The sequence below is a fragment of the Pithys albifrons genome, chromosome 27, assembly GCF_047495875.1.
Source record: "Pithys albifrons albifrons isolate INPA30051 chromosome 27, PitAlb_v1, whole genome shotgun sequence".
NCBI classification, from domain to species: Eukaryota; Metazoa; Chordata; class Aves; order Passeriformes; family Thamnophilidae; genus Pithys; species Pithys albifrons.
The window spans coordinates 847,000-865,343 of NC_092484.1; the positions used below are offsets into that span (position 1 = coordinate 847,000).

At 48.8% G+C, this 18,344-nt stretch overlaps 2 protein-coding genes across 5 annotated transcripts in view; one reads left to right on the forward strand and one right to left on the reverse strand.

Moving 5' to 3' along the window:
• Positions 1-10,830, forward strand: C27H19orf44 (chromosome 27 C19orf44 homolog; the record flags this gene model as incomplete). The annotated part of the gene is made up of 8 exons (XM_071577821.1): positions 1-738; positions 4,426-5,175; positions 5,429-5,762; positions 6,317-6,393; positions 6,480-6,933; positions 7,746-7,841; positions 7,959-8,125; positions 8,461-10,830. Coding segments are annotated over 8 exons (2,694 nt in total), but the record flags the coding sequence as incomplete, so codon positions are not given.
• The window catches only part of CHERP (calcium homeostasis endoplasmic reticulum protein), a 21,629-nt gene continuing 12,342 nt past the window's right edge, over positions 9,058-18,344 (reverse strand). The window contains exons 8-18 of one of the 4 annotated variants that reach the window (XM_071577808.1): positions 17,813-18,050; positions 17,316-17,494; positions 16,531-16,927; positions 14,320-14,558; positions 13,403-13,536; positions 13,032-13,118; positions 12,419-12,568; positions 12,217-12,333; positions 11,608-11,702; positions 10,916-11,101; positions 9,058-9,737 (exon numbers count right to left, since the gene is read on the reverse strand). In XM_071577808.1, the coding sequence (XP_071433909.1) occupies positions 9,733-9,737; positions 10,916-11,101; positions 11,608-11,702; positions 12,217-12,333; positions 12,419-12,568; positions 13,032-13,118; positions 13,403-13,536; positions 14,320-14,558; positions 16,531-16,927; positions 17,316-17,494; positions 17,813-18,050 (1,827 nt within the window). In that variant the 3' untranslated portion in view covers positions 9,058-9,732. The other 3 variants (XM_071577811.1, XM_071577806.1, XM_071577807.1) reach the window with 3 other exon arrangements.

Consider the following 18,344-nt stretch of genomic DNA (forward strand, 5'->3'; position numbering starts at 1 on the left):
AGGCGGCGGGGCCGGGCCGGGGCGGGGGAACCGGCGGGCGGAGGGACCGGTTGGCCGAGCCGGGGCGGAGGGACCGGCAGGCGGAGGGACCGGCTGACCGGCCGGGCCGGGGCGGGGGAACCGGCGGGCGGAGGGACCGGTTGGCCGAGCCGGGGCGGAGGGACCGGCAGGCGGAGGGACCGGCTGACCGGCCGGGCCGGGGCGGGGGAACCGGCGGGCGGAGGGACCGGTTGGCCGGGCCGGGGCGGAGGGACCGGCAGGCGGAGGGACCGGTTGGCCGGGCCGGGGCGGAGGGACCGGCAGGCGGAGGGACCGGCTGACCGGCCGGGCCGGGGCGGGGGAACCGGCGGGCGGAGGGACCGGCAGGCGGAGGGATCGGCTGACCGGCCGGGCCGGGGCGGGGGAACCGGCGGGCGGAGGGACCGGCAGGCGGAGGGACCGGCTGTCCGGGCCAGGCCAGGCCAGGCCAAGGAACCGGCTGGACGGGGCGGAGGGAGCGGCTGTCCGGGACCAGGGCGGAGGGAGCGGCTGGCGAGGCGGCCGCGGCTCGTCGGGGTCCGTTATCGCGGCCCGCCAGGCGCTCCCCGCCCGCAGCCCTCGTACAGCTCCACAGAATCACTGGGGTTGGAAACGACCTCTGAGGACATCGAGGCCAACCTGCCACCGATCCTCGCCTTGTCACCCAGCCCGGAGCAGCGAGGGCCACGTCCAGTCGTTCCTTGGACACCTCCAAGGGTGGTGAGTCCAAACCTGCCTGGGCAGCCACAGGTTCACAGGATGGGTCAGGCTGGAAGGGACCACAGTGGCTCAGCTGGTCTCACTTCCCTGCACGTCCCAGAGCACATGGCACAGGATTGTCTCCAGGTGGCTCTGGAATTTCTCCAGTGAGGGAGACTCCACACCTTCTCTGGGCAGTCTGTTTCAGTGCACAGTTCAGAGGTTCTTCCCCATATTCAGGTGGAACTTCTTGGGCATCAGTTTCTGCCTGTTGACTCTCGTGCTCTTGCTGTGCACCACCAAGCAGAGCCTGCTCCATTCTCTGACCCCTCTCTTTAGATATTCATACAGCCCATTCCAGTGTCTAATCACTCTTTCTGTGAAGAAATTCTTTCTGATGTTTCCACTCCCAGGGTTCTCCCCCAGCCACCTCAGCTGGGTGGGCAAAGTAGGGCCAGGGAGGGCTGTGGGAACCCTTGGAATGTTCTTCTGTTCAGGGCATTGTTTGACCTTTCCCTGGATAACCCACCTCCAGCTTTTTCCTGGGCAAACCCTGTTACATTATTACTGTAAACCTTGTCAAAACAACCTTCACCCAAGGAAGCTCCTTCACCCAAGGAAGCTCCTTCACCAAATGAAGCTCCTTCATCCAATGAAGCTCCTTCACCCAAGGAAGCTCCTTCACCCAAGGAAGCTCCTTCATCCAATGAAGCTCCTTCACCCAATGAAGCTCCTTCACCCAATGAAGCTCCTTCACCCAAGGAAGCTCCTTCATCCAAGGAAGCTCCTTCATCCAAGGAAGCTCCTTCACCCAAGGAAGCTCCTTCACCCAATGAAGCTCCTTCATCCAATGAAGCTCCTTCACCCAATGAAGCTCCTTCACCCAAGGAAGCTCCTTCATCCAATGAAGCTCCTTCACCCAATGAAGCTCCTTCATCCAAGGAAGCTCCTTCATCCAATGAAGCTCCTTCATCCAAGGAAGCTCCTTCACCCAAGGAAGCTCCTTCACCCAATGAAGCTCCTTCACCCAAGGAAGCTCCTTCACCCAAGGAAGCTCCTTCACCCAAGGAAGCTCCTTCACCCAATGAAGCTCCTTCACCCAAGGAAGCTCCTTCACCCAGTGAAGCTCCTTCACCCAAGGAAGCTCCTTCACCCAAGGAAGCTCCTTCACCCAAGGAAGCTCCTTCATCCAAGGAAGCTCCTTCATCCAAGGAAGCTCCTTCACCCAAGGAAGCTCCTTCACCCAATGAAGCTCCTTCACCCAATGAAGCTCCTTCACCCAAGGAAGCTCCTTCACCCAATGAAGCTTCTGCTGGCCTGAGATCCAACTTTTTGGCATCAAATACAGCCCAGCCACCAAACCTGCATAAATCCTGACCAGCAGCCTGACCAAGGCTGGCTCTCTGTGGCCACATAAGTGCTAAATCTACAGGAATTCATTTGGGAAAAAAAATTATATAGACTGACTGTTTTTGCACTGTATGTCAGAGATTTCAAAGTTCTTCACTGGAATTGTTTTACAGCTCTTGGACAAGCAGAAGAATTTGATCTTGGTTATTTATTGCACAGGCTACAAAGTGGGCCAGCTGAAGTCAAGGCTGTCACAGATCCTCCCACCCTCTCTCCTCAGCACACACAACTCTCAGCCCGTGTCTAGAGGTAAATGCAGGGCCGTGGGCTCTCAATGTGCCTTCAGGTTTTGCTGAATCACAGAATCATAGAATGGATTGGGGTGGAAAAGACCTCCGAGATCAGCAAGTCCAACCCTTGATCCAACTCAGAGATCAGCAAGTCCAACTCTTGATCCAACCCCACTGTGATCACCAGCCCAGGGCACGGAGTGCCCTGGGCTGGTGATCACAGTAGGGTTGGATCAAGACATGGTGGATTCTCCCTCAGTGCCACATCCATAGAATCACAGAATGGATTGGGTTGGAAAAGACCTCTGAGATCATCAAGTCCAACCCTTGGTCCAACTCCAGTCCCTTTACCAGATCATGGCACTCAGTGCCACGGCCAAGCTCAGGTTAAAAACCTCCAGGGATGGGGAATCCACCCCCTCTCTGGGCAGCCCATTCCAATCCCTGAGCACTCTCTCTGCAAAGAATTTCCTTCTGATCTCCAACTTCAATTTCCCCTGGCAGAGCTTGAGCCCCCCTTGTCCTATTGCTGAGTGCCTGGGAGAAGAGACCAACCCCCAGCTGGCCAGAACTTCCCTTCAGGCAGTTCCAGACAGTGCTGAGGTCACCTCTGAGCCTCCTCTTCTCCAGGCTGAACACCTCCAGCTCCCTCAGCCTCTCCCCACAGCACTTGTGCTCCAGTCCCTTCTCCAGCCTCGTTGCTCTTCTCACTTGGGTTGGAAGAGACCTCTGAGCTCATCAAGTCCTACCCTTGATCCAACCCCACTGTGATCACTCTGGCACTCTGTGTCCTGGGCTGGTGATCCCAGTGGGGTTGGATCAAGACATGGTGGATTCTCCCTCAGTGCCACATCCACAGAATCACAGAATGGATTGGGTTGGAAAAGACCTCCGAGATCATCAAGTCCAACCCTTGGTCCAACTCCAGTCCCTTTACCAGATCATGGCACTCAGTGCCACAGCCAAGCTCAGTTTAAACACCTCCAGGGATGGGGAATCCACCCCCTCTCTGGGCAGCCCATTCCAATCCCTGAGCACTCTCTCTGGAAGGAATTTTTTTCTGATTTCCAACTTAAATTTCCCCTGGCAGAGCTTGAGCTGGTCCTTAAATCTTTATTTATTGGTCCCGGGCCATGCTGGGACTTGTAGTCAGAGCGCTCGGGGCTGGCGGCAGTGAGCTTGCTCGGGATTGGCTGGCGGCAGTGAGCTTGCTCGGGATTGGCTGGCAGCAGCGTGAGCCTGCTCGGGATTGGCTATGGGTAGCGTGAGCCTGCTCGGGATTGGCTGTGGGTAGTGTGAGCCTGCTCGGGATTGGCTGGTGGCAGTATGAGCCTGCTCGGGATTGGCTGTGGGAGTGTGAGCCTGCTCGGGATTGGCTGTCGGTAGTGTGAGCCTGCTCGGGATTGGCTGGTAGCAGTATGAGCCCGCTCGGGATTGGCTGTCGGTAGTGTGAGCCCGCTCGGGATTGGCTGGCGGTAGTGTGAGCCCGCTCGGGATTGGCTGGCGGAGCCAACGGGCGGGTGCGGTGTTGGGGAGCCGCGGCCTTCAGGCCGTGCCGGAGCCGCCGCCGCCTCAGTTCGGGCGGTCCCTCCGGTCCCTCCGCTATGGCCGCTGTCGCTCGAGCTCCCGCGGGCCGAGGGCAGGTGAGGCGCCGGGGCCTCGGCTCGGTCCGTACCGGGGCCCCCGCGCCCCAGGCCGGTGTTTGGCCGTGTGGGCAGGGGCCTGTACGACCCCCTCTGTGCAGCTCCCTGACAGGAGGGTGGGCCAGGTGAGGGTCGGGCTGTGCTCGCAGGGAACAAGGGACAGAACAGGAGGAAACGGCCTCAAGTTGCTCCAGGGCGGGTTCAGGTTGGATATCAGGAGGAATTCCTTCCTGGAAAGGGTGGTCAGACATTGGAATGAGCTGCCCAGGGAGGTTTGGAGCGCCCACCCCCGGAGGTGTCCAAGGAACAAGTGGATGTGGCACTGAGTGCCCTGGGCTGGGGGACAAGGCGGGGATCGGGTACAAGTCGCACTGGATGGTCTGGGAGGGCTTTTCCAGCCTCGGTGATTCCGCGATTCTTGGCAGGGACACGGCGATGGGGCTGACAGGACTCCCCCGGCCGGGCTCATCCCCCGCAGTGCTGTCGGGGTGGCGGGCACGGAGCTGGAGAGCGCCGGGAGAGCCGCGTCCTGCCGGGACCGGGGCCGGGAGCAGCGCGATGGGACCGCCCGAGGGATCCAGCGGGGCCCGGGAAGCACCGGGAATGCGGGGAATGGACACGGAGCCCAGCGGGGCCCGGGAAGCACCGGGAATGCGGGGAAGGGACACGGAACCCAGCGGGGCCCGGGAAGCACCGGGAATGCGGGGAATGGACACGGAGCCCAGCGGGGCCCGGGAAGCACCGGGAATGCGGGGAAGGGACACGGAGCCCAGCCGGGCCCGGGCAGCGCCGCCCAAACACGGACCAGCTCAGTCCTGAGCAAAGTGGCACAACTGGAAAGCAAGATCATGAGTCGGAAAAAGCAGCTGGAATTGCAGAACACTGAGCCAGGCCTGAAGGCTTTGGATGAAGAGTCGTCCTCATCTGCCTCCAGGCATGGACACGGTGCCAGGGGCAAGAAGTACCTGAAGAACTGGGGGAGTGGGACCCGCAGGGATGCCAGTTCTGAAGGAGAGGAAAGCACCCAAAGCCCTAAAAAGAATGTTCTGGTTAAACAGCTTGATCTGGATACTGATGAAGAGGAAATGAGAGAATTGATGGAGAACTCTTCGAGGGTTTCCTGTGCAGATGGGAATCGGAAGGTTGTTGTAAGCGACGCTCAACGGCATGAAAAGGTAAATATAAACATTGGTGCATTGTGAGTTTTTATCAATACTCTTCAGAATTAATTGTTCAGTCAGTTTTTATTCAGGTTACAGCAGATGCTGAATTTTGATTTTGCAAGTGTTTTGTTCATGACAGGATTCAGCTTCTTAACATCTTAAAACACCTTAAATTACTCTTATTTTACCCATAACGATTTGTTTTGGGCAATCGACACATAATAATGAAGTAACACTTAACTCTCTTTTTCATGGTCTTCAAAAGGCTCCAGTTCCATCAGGAAAGTCTCCTCTGTCTCATAAGGAAATTGTACCAACAGAGGTATCTAAAGCATCTTCTTTTCACAACAAAGACTCACCAGAAAGTGTTTTTAGTAGAGTTAATTCACCAGCACCTTCACCCACCAGCAGAAACCGGTCAGGACAGACAGTGAGATCTTCCATGACTGACAACCCTGTAAAGATTGCTGTGCCTGGAACAAGCTACACCAAACAAAGCCAAGGATGCCTTGGAAGTGACAGAAGTGAAATAAAATCATTAGATGAATTATTTTCAAATGCAGATGATACAGAAGATCCAACCAGCAGAAGCTCAAATGGTAAGTTTTCTAAACTACTCTCAAGGAGACTTGGCACGAATTGTGCTGATGATCTGATAAATTCACTAATAAACACGGGCAAATCCTCACTTGGAAAGGATTCAGTGGTGAAATGTTACATAAACCAAGGCCTTGTCAGAGTAATTATATTGATCTGTTTCTTTTTTTCTAGTACAATAGTTTTGTGTTTCTCTTTGCTTCTGACTGACTTTGGGTTCAGGCCAGTTCTGCTGCCCTGGGTGATATTATGGACATCAAAATTATTATAATATTTAGAGTAGTTTTCAAATATGAATGGGACAATATACCAGTGGGTTAGAGTGAGAAGAGCTGTAAATGAGGGGCAGCAAAACTCTCTTGAATTTGCATCAGCAGATCAAAGGAGAAAATTTTAGGAGGAGTTTTTAGGAGGAGTGATTGATTACTATTACCTTTTGGTATTACACTTTGAACTATGAAGGTAGGACTGATTATTTTTCCACTTTTCTCATTTAAGGGCAAGTGCACTGTAACTTTTATGCAAATTTTCACATCAAGGCATTCTTTGATTGCAGATTTCAGACTGAATATCCTGAGCCTGGATGATTTGGCCCCAGATAGCACCAGTCAGGCAGCAGAACTAAAGCAGAAGGTAAGTAGGACTTCCCTACTGGCACCTGTTCCTGGGCTGCCTTTGTTTGGTGGAGGGTGGAAGTTCTAAAATAAATACTTTTACAGGGGAAAGACACTGAAATTACTCAAGAATCAAACAAATATGTGATGGTGGAAGAGGGCCAAGCTTCTCTTAAAATGACCAGTGCAGTAACTGGTCATGAAGTTTCTGAAGAGGATGTTGAAAAAAGCATCACTGAAGCCAAAATCTCTGAGCATTTAAGTGGAGTTTCCACAGATTCCCCTGGACACAAACAGGGTTATCTTGATCAGGATGAGACAACTCTTAGTTCAGAATATTCTGAAGACTTTGAAGGGTCTCTGTCTGCAACAGAGGGGGAATCTGTATCCAGAACATCAGAGGGACATGCTGAGAGCTGCTCATACTCTGCAGGACACTCGTCCTCAGCCCCGTCCCCGCTGCAGCCCCAGGAGCGGCACAAACGGGGGCACCGAGTGCCTGTGAGAGACACGGGGGTTCAGACAGCAGGGCCCCCCTTCTCCTACTGCTGGGCAAAGGGTGAGTGCAGAGCTGCTTCTACATTCTATATGTCAGCCCCCCCAGCCCTGATATTCCTGGTTTCAGTACCAGCTTCCCCTCACTGGCACTAAATTAAAAACTCTAAAGCCCAACACTTCAGTCTGCTGTGTATGGAAAAGACTGGGACTGAATATCATAATAAGAACACAGAACTGATTTTTGCTTAAAGAAAGCCCCACAGGATCTGGGGCTGTGTGTTAGTGACAAAACTCATAAGAGCACAAGTAATACTCTTATATGAAATTCAACACTCTGGTATCTTCACTATTGTAAATAATATCATTGGTGTGTTACTAAAGTGGTTGCTCAGAGTTCTCCTTTTGCATTTTATTTCTCTCTTGGGAAAGCACTGTGGCCCCATGACAGGACAGATGTGACCTTTCACATTCCTGAGGGGGAGCCTCCTGCCTGTCTCTTTATTTAAAGGAAAAAGGGCTAAGAGCCACTTCTTGCCACATGCAGGGAGGGAAAAGTCAAAACTCAAGTGTGTTTGACAACACACTTTGAGTACAAAAGCCTTTATTTTTACTCTGCCCAGGGTTAGAAGAGATGCCTTCTGCAATGGTGGCTGTTGTGACCCCAAGAGTAAAGAAACTGTGGAGGTTGTATAACTATTTCAGCAGCTTTTTTGGCTGACAGAATTCCCTGTTAGACTCTACAGTGGTTTTAGGGCTGTTTTAGGGGTTCTGGGGCAGCTGCTGTCCCTGGAGACTGCTAAAGATCACCCAAGTTGATGCATTAAACCTTTCCCCTCTCTCCACCCACCAATTCTGATGTTCCCTGACCCACAGCAAACCCCTCTGCAGTGCTCAGCCCACCTCTAGGAACCAGCTACATTGAGCCCGTGCCCATTGCCAGCCACGTCATCAGCATGGATGCAGTAGAAGGTACTGAAAAACACCCTGACCCTTCTGTTGTTGCACTGTTTTCTGCACCCAAGCCCTGCTTGGCTTGCTCAGCCCTTGCTGTGCCTCACCCCAGTCCGTCCTGTCCCTTTCCCACAGCCCTGACCACGTACAGCCCCTCAGCCCTCGTTTTACAAGCCATGTTCAAACAGCACTTGCTGTTGACTCAGCAGTTTGTTGAGAATGTTCAACACCTTCACTCATCCCTCGTGGACTCCTTGGAGCGTGAGAAGTTCCACTACCACACTCTGGAAGAGGCTAAGGAGGTATTTGTGACATACCAGACACATTGAGCACATATTCCTTTCCAGGTGCTTCTGGTATTTGCAACAAACCAAGTTTCTTTGGATAGGAATTATTTGTAAGTTTGTACAGTAAACAAAAAGACTCAGGTCTTGCTGGACGCCGTGGTTTTGAAAGATTAAAGTTTAGCTGTCCTGAAACAAGCTGAGATCTTCCAAATGCTGCAACAGGAGGGTCACTTTCTGTTGCTAGTACAGAAAAATGCAGGTATCTTAACATGAAGATTTATTATTTAAGAAATACTAGAAAATAATTATCTACATAATAAAGACCTTTGTGTATTACCTTTGCTTTGCAGTACATCAAGAATCACAAATCCCCCCCTCTAACACTTGAACAAGCACTTGAAGAAATTCGGAGAGCACAGGAGGAGTAACTGCTTTGACTCTTTGAACTTCTGTATTTACAGTTCTAAGGCTGGAACAAAACCCTTCCAACTTGCACAGATAAAAAGTTATAAACTATGGACTGTAAGGATTTGTACAAAGTGCTATCTTAGCATAAATGAGTCAGTACAAACTGCTAATTACTGATGTACAGGGATAGGCAGGAACCTTCAGCCAGACTGTCACCAAAAAAGAAACCAAGCAAACACATCTCTCTAAAGGGACTGTGGTAAGTCATCAGGGTGTGCATGTTTATCCCGTGGATTGTGAGATCTGTGACCATATCTGTGATCGTGGTAGAAGTGAAAGTCTGTACTACAGCCCCTGAGAAATACAACCACAGGGAAAATCACCATATCCTGACTTTAGTGCCCTTATCTAAACAGTGTTTCTGTAGATCAGCCTGGTCAGATGACAACAAACCCAAACACACACAAAGTTAAGATAAATTCAGTACAAGGAAGGCTTATAATCAAGGTAGAGGAACCCATTTACTCTGAAATCTGAGCTGCCATTTTATTTTTAAAAAAAGTGTTTATTGGAAGGCAAAACAAAAAAATTCACAAGTTGGTAACATACAGGTGTTGTATGCTGATTCACAGACAGGTACAGTTCCACAGCTACAGCAGATCTAGAACAAACTGATATTCCACCATAGTAATTGGATGGTTTTAAGAGGGTTTTGCTATACAAACAAACAACTGGAAAAGGGAACAGCCACGCAGACCTGGGGACTGGAAGTGCAGTGTAAGGGCCTAACAGCTCTAGCTGGTGGTCTCTGCAAACAGTTAGAAAAGGTTTGTTTCATCTCTCATTTAGATTACAGGAAGTTTCCAAGAACGTCTCATTGATAGAAACTTAGCAGAGAAAATGGATTCTCTTCTATTGAACTAATTGGCTTTTATTAAAGGGTATGTACAAAAATATAAAAAGCTCCAAGACTGTCTTCCGTTACAAAGCATTGCCCATCCCTCAGAGAACTGCCCCTCGTGTCCTGCCCAGTGGGGGCTGCAGCAGCTGCTGTGGGGCCTGGAGGTGGGTGGAAGGTCCTAAAAGCTCGCACAGTGCTCAAAGGTCACCTGCACTGGAACTAGATGCTTCATTCCCCTTTTAGACATTAGGATACACTGCTCAGCATCAGTCTGACTTGATCCCAAGGCAGCACCCCTCCACTTCAAATAGAATTAACCTTTTGAGAGAAATAAACATACATTATGGAACTAGAGAACATGCAACCACATCACATAATGTCTGTATTCCACAGGATGAACGAGGCACAATCCTGCACCAGGGACAGCCTGACTGCAGTTTAGTTTAGTATAAAATGGGAAACTAATTAAAAAATTTTTCAAGATAAATGGAAATTTTTAAGCTTGCTAGACATGTCATGGTAACAGCTGGCCTTTTGTAAACACTAAATGACAAGTGTTGAGGTACATGTCATAGCTTTCCATTTTTCACCATAGTTTTAAAAGTAATTCATTTGTCACTTCCTCCAGACTTTAATCCGGATTTCTATAAGTTTAATGTTTTGCAGAAGATGCAAGACATCTTTCTTCAGAGAGTTATTCAGGTGGTGGAGGGTCTTGTGTTTCACGCTTCACTGAAACAATAGGGAAAACAGTCCTTACATTCTGCAGTCACCTAAGCTGTCCCAAATGTCTCATGGAATGAGGGCTCTGATAATAACAAACTCTTCTTTTTGGGCTTTTCTGAACCCATTTGATTGCACAGATCTACAGCAGCCAGAGGCAGAAGTGACTTTTCATTGAACATGCCAATTTTTTTTCCTTTTAGCTGTTGGCAAGGGCAGTTGTTTGATGTATCACAGACTCTCTGCAAAAATCCATCATTTGGGTAATTGGCTCTTATAAACACCTTTTTTCTGAACCCTTCCTGAACTACAGGGAATTTATTACCAATTTTGGCTTTGACAGAAGGTGGCACTAAGGTAGGAAAGTCTGAGTAGGGCAGGGTAACAGTAAGTGTGGTCTCACTTCGTTCCAACCACACAGCCCTCCCTGCTGTGGCACAGCTCCCCCTCCACTACCTTTGTGACTGCTCAGAGTGTTAGAGGGGTAACATTCAAAGATGCAGGTGCTCAGCATTGAAGCCAAGAAGTCACTTACATAAAACAGGCTAATTAATTAACGTTTCAGAAATTAGAACACAACACAATGCCTAAAAACAACACACTGGGTCGATCAGAGCACACACATCCACTTACCTGTTGGTTTATTGTATCCATTACATTAGAAAGAATTAAGAGTTACTGATGTTTTCATTTGGGTTTACAGTCAACAGTAAACAGGACACAAGCACTGCCAAGTCTGCACAGGTTTGTAAACTGGTGAAAGCATCACTTACATTCATCCCTGGCCTTCATGCGGGCGATAAACGAGTAACTTTTATTTCTCCGGTAGTTTTCGTAAGGGTCGTCCAAGGCAACTCCCACTCCTTTGTACTGATCCCATTTGTCTCGAATATCCCCTCCTTTAATTGGATCCTGAATTCCTTGTTCCTTGGCTCCCAATCCACCAGACCCACTCCATCCTGCAGCAAGGACATGACATTGCAATCCTGTCACTATTTCTTTATTACTAAATTGTGAAGACAAACATGGAAATACTGGAAACAACCAAAGAGCATCAATTTGATGCAGCAGGATGGGGACAGCCTGAAACAACACATTTCACAAGCATTAATATGCAGAGATTCCAGGAGCTGACAGACAGCACCACTATCCCTAAAAGCTTTTAGGAGGGCAAGAGGAAAGGCAGCATAAGCCCAGTCTGTCTGGTCAACCCTGCTGACCTGTACTAGTAAGATGAAATATCTCAGGTAGGTCAGTTCTGTCTGATGCCAAACTCACATTCCTGTCTTTTATATCCTTCCCAGAAGGGTAACCAGCACTGCTCTGTGTTCTAAGTACTTGTACCTCTGAACATCTTTATGCTGACCTTGGAATGGCAAGGGATGAACATGCCTTAATTATATCCAAGAGTTCAGTGCCTGAATTAGTTTCCTGGCTTGTGCAAGACTCTAGAACAGCATCTTACCCATTTTTACTAGCATTTGATGGCCTTTATTTTCTTCTCCAAGTCTCGATTCTGGTATAGGAGGCCCAGAACTGGAGCCCAAACCAGCAGAAGAACTAAGGAAATAAGAAGGACAAATTAAGAACCAGTGATACCATTCTGACACAATGCAAGGTCAGTTCTGTTCTGCTAAGCTTTAACACCCAGCAGGATCCCATGCACTCTATTAAGCTGTTCTTTAATAAAGCCCTTAGATCATGGAGGTACTGAGGGACCTTCTGGCATCTGCTTCTTACACCTGTGACACCCACCTGCTTCCCAGCACAAGGGAAATCAAACACTGCAGTCTTCCCAATGGAGCACTCAAGAGGATTCCTCCTGCTCCCAAGGAAGGTGTACAAAGCCTTCATAGTTACACACCAGTTTTGTTGTAACAAAAAGCCACCAGAACAGAGTAATGCTCTCTCTACAAGCACATACAGCAGATAAATTGTTTATAAATCTGCTTTCCATCTTTGCTGCTCTTTCTTGAAATGCTTATTATCCCCCACTAGAGAGGCAGTGCCCTTGGCTGGGGCTCTGTTCCCACCAGCCCCAGGTAAGAGGAGAGAGGACCAAAGCCAGGCTTACGGGGGAGTGGGGCTGCGAGAGCGGGACCGGCGCCGCCGTCCCGGGGAGTACGACTTGGACCTCGACCGGGACCGGGAGCGGGAGCGGCTGTGAGAGGAGCGGGACCTGCTCCGGCTCCTGAAAGGGAGAGCACAGATACATCAAATGCACAAGTTACCAGAGCAACACCAACAGTTCCCAAGGTTCAGCCCCTGCAATCTACCTGGACTGCGAGCGAGAGTAGGATCGTGACCGAGAGCAGGAGCGGGAGCGCGAGCGCGAGTAGGAGCCGGATGACTTTGAAGATCGGGAATTGGAGCGGGAAGAGGAACGACCTCGGCTCTTGGATCGACTGCGAGACCGGGAAGGGCCACTGCACAGATAAAAGCAGAGAAACTCCAGTGAAGCTCCTGGAAGAGGCACCAGGAACACAAATCTACTTCTGATCAGATTCAAATTACACACCAGCACTGTAGCTCTGCAGACACCCAGTGAAAATTTAAATGTGACAAAAACTATTTCATAGAATTGCAGAACAGTTTGGGTTGGAAGGGACCTTAAAGACCATCCAGTTCCACCCCCTGCCATGGGCAAGGACACCTTCCACTAGACCAGGCTGCTCCAAGCCCTGTCCAGCCTGGCCTTGGACATTTCTAGGGATGGGGCAGCCACAGCTTCTCTGGGCAACTGGTGCCAGTTCCCTTTTCTGCAGATTAGACAGAAACTCCAGCACACTGAAACTCAGTTATCCCATCAGCATCTTGCTGAAGACTTTCCCTTTGCATTTAGCCCAGATGAACAGCAGACAGCAGAAGGCAGCAGACAGGACCTCTCACCTGTTTCTCTTCTCCTGACCTTTCCTCCGCCTCGCTCTCATTTTAGCTCTGAAGAATTCATACAGTCCATTCTGCTCCCAGCCTTCACTGCAATAAATGAACCACACAGAGAACTGTAAATTCCACTTATGCAGCTGTAAATTCCACTTCTACAGAGACCTTCAGGATTTTCTCTAGATTTTGTATGGAACAAAGGGCCTGGGAAAACCAACTCGCAAACCTCAGTGTAAAATCAAACAGCAAGTGCAGTTACAAACACAACAAGAGCATCAGAACCAAGACACAGGCGAAGGAGAGAGAGGCACTCTGTGGTTTGAGACACCTTCTCATGGCATTTTCCTTACCACATTGTCAGCTACACCTGCTCTTACCTGTTTCTAGGCCTGTCATGAGATGGTGGACTATAAAATGCCTCAACCGCAGCCAGGAGTCTCTCACTGGGGGGCATTGGGGGTGGAAGACGAATATCTTTAGGATCTAAAGGTTTATACTCATGATCTTCAAGCTGCCAGAAACAAAACAAATTACATTTGTGTCACGTGTCAAAGGGTGGCTACCTGTAGAGATAAATACAGATTTAACTGTGTAGGGACCTCAAATTTCACTACTGGATGAAAACTAGTCCAGAAATAGGGATTCTGCAGATGACCCAACACCTTCTCATGTGGTCACTACTGTGAGTTCTATGAGAAAAGCCAGCATTGCACAGGTTGTAGCATTAAGTGGATCAGCAGGTGGATAAGATGCAGATCTCATCCACCTTTGTGCTAACGTGGCTGGATGGGAGCCTGGCACAAGCTGGTGCATGCTGAGGGTAACACAAATTTAGAGATGGGAGAGGCCTGTTTGTTCATCTCAATCACAGAATAGATAAATGTAAATATTTCCAAACATGCTGATACAGATACAATTCCCATTTTCTTTCATTCTTTCTATATATAACAATTATTTCTCTGAGATATCTTTGTGAGAATGCTGATTACCAAAAACTAGTACACAGTGGCCACATCATCGCTTTGACCACCGGAAAATCACTGGGGATTTCCATTTCCTAAAAACAGGTCAGATTGTTGAGTGTAAATGAGCTCCACCAGCTTTCTCTGGCACAAAACACTTGAAAAACATCACCATGTCCACCACCTTCTACCTCACTTCTGCCCTTACACTCTACACAACTTTGGCTAACGGTTGTGGGATGGAAGGATTTGAAATTTAACACATCCATGTTAAACCATCCCACGAGATCTGGATGTTCAACCCCACCATCAGTCCCACTGGAAGCACTTACTTTGACAAGTGGAGCCATCAGCCCAGCAGGAAGGTCAAAGTAGGGGACGTTTGGCACCAGGCTGGGATCATCGTGGTTCATGTGAGGGGGCCCCTGGCGCCGCATGTGGGGGGGCTGCCCGTTAAACCCGTGTGGGGGAGGCCCAAAATCGGGGTGCTGGGGCCCTCCCCAGGGGGGATGCTCACTGATCCCAGGGTGAGGCAATCTGTGACCAGGATGATGATGAGGAGGTCCAATTTCTGCAGAGTGGGAGGGTTGAAATGTTTTATTTAGACATCAAACAGAGATGTACTTCAATTAGTGCATTTATCCAAAAAAACCATCTTGGTGGATCCAGCAAAGCACCAGAACTGAAGGACTAATGCCCCTGAGATTAGCTCAGCTGGTTAGAGCATGGTGCTAATAACAGCAGGGGAGTGGGTTTGATCCCTGTATGGGCCATCCACTTAAGAGCTGAACTTGATGATCCTTGGGGGTGCCTTCCAACTCCGAATATTCTGTGCCTGTGACCAGAGGCTGGTACAGGTTCACCATTGTCACCACCTTGCAGTGCATCTCCCTCTCTGCTCTCAGCAACACAACAGGATCCTTCAGCCTGGAGCTCCTGCCTCCTTTGGGACACACTGTGGTCAAAAGTACCTCAAGAAAGACACACTCAAAGATGTTTCAGATGCAGCGAGGCAGCTACTGGTGGGATCTGTTTCTGAAGCTAAATATACAATCATGTCTTAGCTTGGGCCTGTAATTAGCTCTGTCTCTGTGCCAAATCAACACATATAAAGACATAAATATGGCAGGAATTGACTCACAGGAGTAGGTGACAAGAAAATACTTTGTTTAAAGAGGCATTTGGAGAAAAGGTAGAGAGAATATTCTGATAAAATAGGGAAGTGAGTGACCGACCACTGATGGACGAACGCCACGAACCCCAGGAGACCCTGCTGAGCTCATTGCACTATGCAGAGAAAAATGCAAGACTGAAAATCAACATCTTCCACAGCAGGACCAACAGTTTCTCCAGGAAAAGCCATTACAGCCACTGCCCAACCCTGAGCCAATACAATCTAACTCATCATCACCAGAACTCCAGCACAGTCTGTGTTGTCATTGCTTCACTGCTTTCCTAATTTTACCCATCTGGTTTAGTAGATCACTTCCTCCAACAGCTTTACATGAAACAACAGATGTTTTAAATCACCACTACAATCCAAAACCAAGCATCTTGTTCTGAGCTTAACCCTAAACAACCTCAGGACAAGGGGGAGATCTCCCTGTTCTCCCTGCTCACTACTGCAATTGTTAAAAAACCCAACCAAACAAGAAACACCAAGGGAAAAGAAAAGAGCAATCTCTACTGGTGAAGTTAAACACAATCCTAAATCTATAAACTTGAATTTGTTTTCAGTGGTTTTTGGACTCAGAGAACTGAGAATCTATTAAGCTTAAAATAGCAATTCATATATAGAACATAATGGCTCTTCTAAATGACTTGTCTCCCAGAACCACAACGATCTTTGGCCTTTACACTGATAAGGATCATTGCAGAGCAACTGTAACTGAAATGGAAACTACATCGTGGCAGAACTACAGCAAACTTCCCAAGGGAAGCCGTGCCTGGCCACACTCCCAGACGTTCCTGAGGTCCAGTGAGGGATCAAGCCCAGCCAGAGGGGAGAACTGGAGGTAGGGATCACTTCACCATGTGCTATCAAGCCATAGAACATTAAAGGCAAGTAATTAGAGAGCTTTTCAGTCAAAATAAAGAGAAGAAAGGGGGCATGGATGAATGTATGCACAGGAACAAATCCTTCCAGCCTGTCTTCTTCCAGCTTCCTCCACCTACAGAGGGCACAGCTCTGCTCAGCCCTCACCCACAGCCTGATGTGCAGGAGATTAAATTCACAAGCAAATGCTGCTTCTAATCTTTGAACTTACTATTTTTAAAGTGAAATAGTCACAAAAGAGATGCCTGTAGAGGTGCTGGCTTGAGTTTGGATTACAATTTCTGTATCTATTAGGGAAGACTCAGAAAGTAAGGAAACATCCAACTCTGTACATGTTTCCTACTGAGTTCTTACCATTACCTTCCCAAACCCCCAAAACTCAACGTTTCTCAGGAAGCCACAACAGCCACCAAGGATAAGCTGTCGCCCCAAGCCCTAAATAATTCTGTAATGGCAATTAGAAAACCTGTCCTGGTACACACTTTACCTTGAGGGAAATCCCCCTGGGGGTAATCAAAACGATGAGGATAAGGAGGCCTTTCAAAGGGATGGCGAGGTGGGAAATCATCCTGCATGAAGCGAGGTGGAAAGCGGTTGAAATTATGCGGATGCGGGGGCTGGTTGAATTGGGGATGTTGCTGATGTGGAGGGAATGGGCCTCTGAAGTGAGGGGGCCGCTGCATTCGAAATGGAGGTTCCCTTTGACCCCCACCCCATGGAGGTTGTTCGTGCTGGTTGTTCCAAGGTGCTTCGAACTGGTTGTTCCAAGAAGGATCAGGCTGGTTGTTCCAAGGTGTCTCCCGCTGGTTGTTCCAGCCTTGATCTCTCTGTTCGTTCCACATCCCTTCGTGGTTGTTATTCCAGGGTGGACAATGAGGTGGTCCCTGGTGGTGAAGAACAGAAGGCTGGTCATTACATTAGGCTATGAAAATAAAGAACAAAATAAAAATAATCTACCTGGTTAAAAAACAAAGCCCATAAGCAACATGCAAAGTGAGAGGAGATTCTAAATACAGAGTTTGAACAACTGCAGCTTCAGAGGAAAGATGGGAAAAAACCAAACTATTACTGAACCAAACAGCTCCTGCTCACAGGACTAGTGTGATGGTTGACAAACTAAAATATAATTAATACTTTGCCTTTAACTGGGCTCAGAATGAGAAAGCTTGGCATTTGGATCTAGATTTTGAACTTTCAGAGCTTTTCACTGCACTTCCACAAGCAAGACAGTCATTCCAAACCCACACATCTGGTTTCAGAACTGCTCCTTACCTGTTGTTGACCCCATGGTGCAACAGGGTGAGGTTGGTCAAACCAGGGTGGTTTATTTGGTGGAATCTGATCATGAGATCCAGGCCCACGAGGTCCACCCGAGGCAGGATCCTGCACTCCAGACCCGGCTGTGTCATATTCTGTAGAACCAGCCAGAGGCAACTGAGATTTACCATCATCTGAAACAATGTAGAGACTATTATAAGCATCAATAGTTTTAATAAAACACCAGCACAGCTGCATCAGCTCCACCTAAATTTCTTCTGCAGAAATATGTTACTGAGAGAGAGGATTTCTGATCCACTTAACACTCATCTCTCTGTGGTTTTTATAATAATCAATCATCAGACAGAAACCTGCTGCAAGGCTCCAAACAGATTCAGGTTTATCCCTGAATCAAACCAGCACAGCACTGCTGAGAAAGGAGCAAAAAGATGAATCTCCCCAGCACTGTCACACACTGATTTCTGATTTCAGGTCCCAGAACTGGTCAGTACCTGCTTGTGAAACTGGAGCAGAGGGTGGAGCCGAGGCCGGGGCTGCTGTGGGGGCTTGAGGAGGGGGTGTTGATTTCACCTCATTCTCCAGTGGGGGGATTTGGATCTGCTGCTGCTGCTGCTGCTGCGTCAAACTGTTCACAAACTCTTCATGCTGAGTTTTCAGGTTCTGGATCTGCTGCTGGAAGGCCACTTGCACAGGCTGTACAACCGTTGCATATTCAGTGATCAAGTTTGCCTGATAAAAGAAGGAAGAACAAGTGACCACTGTCCCTGTAATACTTGTCCTGTCTCTCCATTCAGAATTCCTTTTATTGCTCTCCACCCATGAGGATGCAGGACAATGCTGGCAGAACCACCCAGTCTCTCTAGGAACTTCTGTGGAGAGTTTCAAAGTATTTTCTGCAGGCTGGAACTCACCACCCTCATTAGCTCCTTTCCAAAAAACCTCAAACCAACAGCATTCATTATTAATAATAAGAATGAATAGTTCCTGCTGTCACAATGATGTTTGTACTCAATATATCCAACT